General features: G+C 33.1%; 1 protein-coding gene across 4 annotated transcripts; it reads left to right on the top strand.

Moving 5' to 3' along the window:
- Window positions 1-3190: 3190 nt before the first annotated feature.
- Window positions 3191-7030, top strand: LOC142631552 (uncharacterized). Of its 4 annotated transcripts, none has more exons than XR_012843633.1 (3): window positions 3242-3504; window positions 3821-4890; window positions 5075-7030. XR_012843633.1 is itself a non-coding variant. In XM_075805725.1 (2 exons), exon 2 carries the CDS (start codon window positions 3857-3859, stop codon window positions 4793-4795), a length of 939 nt encoding a protein of 312 aa, XP_075661840.1. In that variant the 5' UTR covers window positions 3191-3504; window positions 3821-3856; the 3' UTR covers window positions 4796-4974. The 4 variants fall into 4 exon arrangements, 1 of the variants encoding a protein (XP_075661840.1); XR_012843631.1 differs by having other exon boundaries at window positions 3243-4890; window positions 5075-5164; window positions 6393-7030; XR_012843632.1 differs by having other exon boundaries at window positions 3243-4890; window positions 5075-5164; window positions 6620-7030.
- The last annotated feature ends 639 nt before the right edge of the window (window positions 7031-7669 follow it).

The following is a 7669-nucleotide window of genomic DNA, read 5'->3' on the forward strand; positions in this document are numbered from 1 at the left end:
CGATTTGGTGTGTAAGTCCAAGGGACTCGAAGAGGAACAAATCGAACTTGGCGTGCTTTGGGTTCTTCTCTCCGCAGTTCGATCTCCTACCATATTGATCAGTGGTGATTGTTTGATTCATGTAGTGGGCTCCAATATGGTGGTGGTATTGTTGTTGGGTTTGTTGTGGGTTTTTTGAGTTTCTTAATTTTGGGTTTTGTTACTGTGTATGGTTGTGTTTTGGTTGTAGCAGATTTAAGGTATTAGAGAGAGGGGTCAAGCGAGGAGAAAGTCACGTAGAGAAAGAGAGGAGACAAGTCTGAGAGAGGAAGAAAATCACTAACTGGTGGGCTAATGGTGTTAGGAACTAAATTGGGCTTAGGGACCAATTTGGTTAGTTTTAAAATGTCTTGGAACTGACTGGTATTAGCCCAAACCTCAGAGGTGGTTAATGAAATTTACCCAAATTACTAATAGTTTGAAATTGACTTAATTTTAAAAAATTTATACTTTCTAGTTTTCACAATAGCCTTTTAACATATGTTCGGCGTTACTACATTCATTACTCTTTTTTATCAAAATTTAAATGAAAATCGAGATCTAATAATGACACTCTGTTTATTTCGTTGGAAAATCTTCTGTAAAGATAGTTTTCCACATTTTTCAGTATTTGGTAATATAAAAAAAATTGGTCAACGCAAAATTATCTTTAGTCAAAGGAAAACTCTAACAAAAATAAGGCTTATTTTCTATAGGTTGTTTTCCAAAAAAAAAAAATTGGAAAACAATCTCTCTCTTGCGCAATGTATAACTCTTATAGCTCTCTCACTTCTTCTCTTCCCTTTACTTTTTCTCTCTCTTCTCACACCGTCACTGTCACGCTGTCTGATCTCTTATTTGCCCACAGATTTCTCTCTATTTGTTTCTCTTCTCTCGGTTCCCCTTCCCCTCTAAAACACAGTTCTCTAAATTTTGAGCTATATTTTCTTTTTTCTCTAAACAATTTTTGGCTTGATGGATTTCCATATGGATAGCTGCAGAAGTTTATTTATTTATTATTTTTTTTTATGGGCAGAAGTTCATTCTTTTTTGCACATAAAAGTACAACAAAAAAGAAAAGAAAAGAAAAAAAAACAGAAAAAATGAACAAAGTAAAAGACAAAAATTTGCCAACATAGTGCTATATGACTAATTGCTTTTACATATGGCAATCCATACAATAAATTAATAATGTTACAAATAATAGTATAATAAATGATAATTTTTTTTTTGGGAATTGCATTTTGTCGCTTATCATATTAATATTATAAAGTGGATTTCAATCTTTTCCTCAAACTTCAACGCTAAGCCATTGATTTCTTTAAACTATTGTATCAATTGTAATCTATACCCTTGTCCTGTGTATGGGCTAGCATTGTAGATATAGTATGCATAATTTTTTATGAGTAATTTGTAATTGTTTTTTGTCGTACAAAGTGATCAATTTATATTTCTTATGTACATTATTTGTCCTAATATATATATAGACACACACACACACATACACATATACATACAAGCAAGATGAATGATAGAGATCATGAAAATTAGACACATAATTTTAATTGTATTTAATTTTGATTGTATCTATTGTCAAAATTTTAGTTTAAAAACCAAATTCATTCTTGGTTTTTATTTATTTATATTGATTACATTAATTGGGTTTACTCAAATCACTTGTTATACATGTTTTAAATTATACAAGAAATTTTATAAAAAATTTGTGCATACCAAACACCGAAAAATGCTTTCAAGCTTATTTTCAAAGTTGTTACCAAATACCAGAAAAATAGATAGTTTTCTAGAAAATACTTTTTAAAAAATAAATTATTTTTCAAAAAACGTTAAACTAAAACAAATAAAGTGTGAAATCGATTTGATTTTGAAACTTGAAAGTGTGTATGAGATAAGCCGATATGAAGACGGCACAGTATCCAAAGATAATTAAATACTCAAAGAGATTTGAATTCCTTCGTGTCAAAAAAAAAGAAGTTGATACATTTATACTTTACCTACAAAATTTAATGCATTTAATATTTAATATGACATTTGTTTTATAGATAAGAGTTAAAAAGTGATAATTTTAATATGCGCTGTAATATGACATTTGTTTTATAGATAAGAGTTAAAAAGTGATAATTTTAATATGCGCTGTATCTAGACAGCTTGCCCTTTCACTGGAAACATTATCTTTTAGCAGTTAGCACCGGCAGATAAAAAGTAGCTTCTTCGGTCTTTCTCATAGATTAATATAGCTAACAGGAGTTGGTAAACTGGTAAGATTGCCAGCACAGATTCGAACATATCCTCATTCATTCTCATAGGTCCCAAAACTTTAAAAAAAAATCACACACACATGCCCACCATTTTTATAAAAATAAAAAAGTAAAAAAAAAATTGTCACTCAAATCAGTAGAAGAATCTTCTTTCCCAGAAATTCTTTATTCTTTGTTAAAGAAAGAAGCGAAGCTTACATAAATTCGAGCCCTTTGTCTTAAAAAAAAAAAAAAAAAAAAATCATCTTATGCGCCAAGAACACTAGAAATATCAATACACTTCACCAATCATCTAGAGACACGTGGATGCATTAAACTTTCTTCTTAGTATTTTAAAAATTAATAGCTGAGAGAAAAGATTAAAAGTTAAACCGTGTCAATTAATTAGCTACAAAAATTTTAACTAATTAAGTTTGCCACTAAAAATTATTTTAAGCGTATATAGTGAAGTACGAAAAGTAGAATAAAAGATTTTAATTCTAAAAATATTATCTTAAATCGGAGGAGAACATATCTATAAATCTCACGTATTATTAAACATTGATCACATCACATATCGTCTCATCCAAAACAGGAAGGTTAAAGATACAATAAATTTTACAATTTTTTTTTTAATAGCTTGTTGGGTTGACAACATTTGTAGCTAACATAATTTATATTCGGACCATCCCTATTATCATTCTATTTGATGGGACACGAAGTACAAACCGTGTGTAATTTATTGTCAAATTCTTGGTGAACACGTTGTCTACACAAAAGCAGCCACATGTAATGGAAAGCACATAGAAACACTCCCAACTTGCAAGTACACAGAACTTTCCTCAATGACTTTTTTAATTTGAAGCATTTTTTTTTTTGGAGATAAATTTGAAGGATTTAGGGATAACTTTCAAACTTTCCGGGTAATTTCCATTGGATCCCCCAACATTTATAAGTGTCCCAATCTATGCCTATATGACTTCATATACTTATTCTCTAATCCAATCCATCTGGCACACAGAAAAACCATTGTGTAGACTTTTGAAACCTTCATTCCTTTCCTCTGTTTTTAGTTTTACCTCTAAAACAAAAACAAACCACGCAAGTGAGCAACATCCTTAACTGTATTTTGCCCATTATTTCTAGTTTGAAAAATCCCACCATCTTAAATTTCTAATTTGGGTAACATGCAAAAATTCAAACTGGGCTGGAACTGTTGCTGTCTCACAAGGTTCTAGTTCTTCAACTTTTCTTGGTTTTGTTTTGGGTGGTACTAGGATTTTTATTTTCATTTCTTGAACGTGACTTTTGCTTGTAATTGTAATCTTTTTATTTGTTAGTATTGCTGAGAGCTCCAACAAGTACATAGTTTTGTGAACATTTACAGTTGCTTTTAGGAATTTTTGTATCTGGGTTTTCTATAGTGGTTTCTACGATTGTGTTAAATTGTTGTTTTGGAGACAAATTTTAATTTTTGGGTTTGTACTATTGTGTTAAATTAGTTCTTGTAGAGACAGAAATTTTAATTTTTGGGTTTGTTTTTCTAGGGCTTTGTTCAGATTTTGAATTCTAGGGTGTTGTATATGATGTTGGTTCTAAGCATGAATTCAAAGAGACAAAGGCGCCCAAATGTTAGGTTAGGGGAAATTGGTGATGTTTCTGCAGCTTTTGCATGTAGGTTTCCTCAAAAAACTGAGGGAAAATTGGGGCATAAGAGATGGAGACATGATTTTGTGAACCCTCAAGAATTTGAAAACAATTTCATATGTGGGTTCTCAAAGTTCACAGCTTCAGAACCTGGTATCTCTCCAGGGACTTCAGCTGATTTGCAACAGAACAGAGAGAACAAGAATCCAAACTCATCAAACATGGCTTCTGAATTTGCAATTTCAGAGGAGCTTGGTATGATCAAGTCTGGACTGGATTTCAGTAATATAACCCGGAAGTGTAGGGTAATGAAACGACGAGGCCGGGATGCAAGAAACAACAATTCGGTTTTTGGTGGTACTTGGAGTTATAAACTTAGTCCTGAATTCAGTAGTGAAGATGGGAGAGAGAGTGGTGGGAAAGATTTTATTGGGTTCACATCAAATGCGTGCGGGGATGATTTCCCTGATAATGGTTTTAAGGACTTGTCGGATCAAGAAACGCCAGCTACAAGCAAAGAGGCCTGTGAATACAATACGAATGAGCCCACTTATAATGCACGGCAGCAAGGCAATCTCAATGATCCTTGGAAGGAGGATGCTTGTTATGAAGACAACAACTCATTTCCTAAATCTGGCGATGTGTGGGATGAGATGGGATCTGGAGGTAGTGATGTATATAGTGTTAAGAGATGGTTGGAGGAACTCGGGTTTGGTAAGTATGCTAGTGTTTTTGAAATACACGAGGTTGACGAAGAAGCTTTGCCACTACTTACTCTTGAAGATCTCAAAGAGATGGGTGTATTTGCTGTTGGCCCTCGAAGGAAGTTGTTCAATGCAATTCAACAGTTGAAAGGAGAAGATGATTCTGCATGACAGTATACTCAACTGAGTATGTAGATAATATTGCTAATGTTGCTCTTCTTGCTTGTACTAGCTAGCTCTTCTGTGCAGGAAAAAGTGTAAGAGATGTATGTAACTTTTTGGACTTCTAACATATTTACTCTTTCTGTCTTTGCTACTTATGTCAATGAGATGAGATGACATATTTCATACTTTTAGCTCTTGTAGGATTTTTTTTTTTATAAACATTTTCCCCTTCATAATTCATTAACTTTATGAATTTTGAATCAAAACATTGTGCCTACTAAACAGATGAACTGGTGACTTGTTGAGAGAGAGACTTTTATGAGTTAAAGAGTTTCTGTCTGCTGGTAGTGGTAACTCTTCTGGCCTCATTGGAAGGTATATGGACAATAATACACTTTTTTGCCCTTGATGTGAATAATGATCACTTGTATCTCCATGTTATTAACTAAATGTAACCAACATTTCAGCGTTGTCTATTTCTTTTGCGTAAAATGTCAAAATGACGAGTGGGTCTGTCTATTACTCCCATTTAGAATTGAGTAATGGCTGATGCTGGGGCATACATTCTAAGAATCAGCAACGGACAACAGATGTCTGGTTCTGTAATGTGTTACCTTAATTTATTTTCTGATACACTATATTGATGATAGCTTGAGAGGTCTTATATTCTCATTAAATTTTGTAACATTTGGGCTAGACTCAACTTTTGAGGTAATCCACCATCATCTTTTACTGGTAAATTACAAGTTTGATAGGATTGTGGTGAGCCTATAAACCCCCATAATTGCTAACTTAGAATTTCATGTATTCCAAATCTTGTTCAAGTTTAATTTCATAGATATTGGTGTTTGTGTGTAAAATTAATACTTTACTCTGCTAGGAGCTTTCACTTGTGCACCAAAAGAACATTTATGCTTTTGTGTTTTGTATGTACAACATTATGTTGCTTAGAGGTTAGAAGTACTTGGCCAGTAAATAATTTTATGTATATTGGTTTAAATGAGTTATTGTGACAATAACATGAATCTTATATAATGATGCTGTTTGTTGCATATGTTGATCGAAATGTTTTTTCAAGAATGACAAATTGTCTGTTGAAACATGTTAAGAGTGTGACTGAGGCTTCTTCTGAATGGTGTATGTGTCCATTTGCATGCAGACCAACAACTGCCTGTTAATGGCCTTCAAGGCATATCTGAACTATGACAAAAAAATGTTTAAAAAAGAGGTACTCGTATCATTTGTTAATGGAACAGTTGCACTTCCTTCTTCCTTGTGCGCTGTGTTCTGCTCGGAGAGCACAACCTCCACCTTCCTCATACATACTTGTAACTGTGTAGTTCATTATGACTTAACATCTGCCTCTCTGCAACTTGATCTTAGATGTTTTTCTATCCTTCTTTAGAGTTTGTTACTGCTTTGATTTTGATAGTTATTGCTAGTGTTTGTAAAATCTCTTTTTCGGGGAGATTTTGTCTTTTCAAATGCAGACGAACTTAGATTCTGTGCATTAATAGTTCATGTATATGGTGGGTCTTCTGTTATGATTCTTATCTGAACTGCAAAGTTTTTCTTACACAATTGATATTTGAATGCAATGCAGACATTTGCATGCAGAAGGACGGTTGTTTTTCTGAATCTCTTGTCTCCCCTTCTGCCCTAACTTTTTGGCTGGAAAGCTGGTTTTTGAAACTTGATTTTTCCAAACAATTATTTCAAGTTGAAAGCTGTTTACACATTTCATGTTGGACAATTGATTGGTCTTATAAACTCTTTATCCTAACATGCCTTCAATAATGACTCTTTTTGTTCCCCCTCTCCAATTAACAGTTCTGCAAATGAAATAACACTCAGGATAACTTATCTGCTTAGGATGCCCAAAAATATGAAGGATTTGGGTGGTGCAAGTAGTTTACAGGTGATGCCTTGATGCTAGTGAAGTTGCAAGAAGCTTAGAGGTGGGTTTTGCATTGATATGGATGCTGTGTGTGGAATATTCTGTTTCCATTGCTGCAGGAATGTTGAATTTTGGTAGTAATAGGACGGACGTTTTAGTTTCACCCATTGCAGATCTTTGTTAGAGTAGTTTCAACTTTCAAGTACTGATTGACTGGGATCCCCCAGAGTGTAATTCGATTGTCATAAATAATAAATTGTCACAATTGGCTTAAGAGATCTGGTGGACAAGTTGGGTGAAATTGTCTTAGTTCCGAATGAATTTTTTACCAAGATTTCGTGAGACTTGATTTTTGGCTTTGTTTGATATGTTCTACTAATTATTTTCTCTTTCAGTTTAATGTTTTTATAACCATTTTTAGGAGAATGAGCAATTGAGCATATTTTCATTGTTCAAAGATTCATTCTGGTTGAACTTTTTACAACTAGTCATCAGCAAAATAATTACTCTTCAGTATCCTATTGAGATGGAGTCATTATAAGAATCTGTGCAAGTCATTTTTGTAGAAAAAATTTCGCCACAAGTCAGTTTGATTAGAAATTTGTGCTACACGTGGTGTATGGGCAAAGAAAGATCTGTATTACAACTTACAAGTCGTTTGGAGATTGAAAATGCATATGCATATAAAACTATGCGAGTACAAAATCTTGCAACATTTTCACAAGCTAAGATATCAGCTCACCATGGGTCAAAAAAGAAAATAGAAAAAAAGATTATACAACTTTAAAAAAAAAAAAAGTGTTGTGAAAAAAAAAAAAAATTATACAACTTAAGACAAAAGTGATGTGAAAATCTCATAACTGAAGTTAAAAACATGAGCAATATGTCAGATGTCTTTTAAAATCTGTGCTTTGAATTTGGGGAGAGATCTTTGCTCTAGGGCATAACAAACATGTCTAGAATTTGCTTTATCTTAAATTAAG

The sequence above is a fragment of the Castanea sativa genome, chromosome 4 (assembly GCF_040712315.1).
Source record: "Castanea sativa cultivar Marrone di Chiusa Pesio chromosome 4, ASM4071231v1".
NCBI classification, from domain to species: Eukaryota; Viridiplantae; Streptophyta; class Magnoliopsida; order Fagales; family Fagaceae; genus Castanea; species Castanea sativa.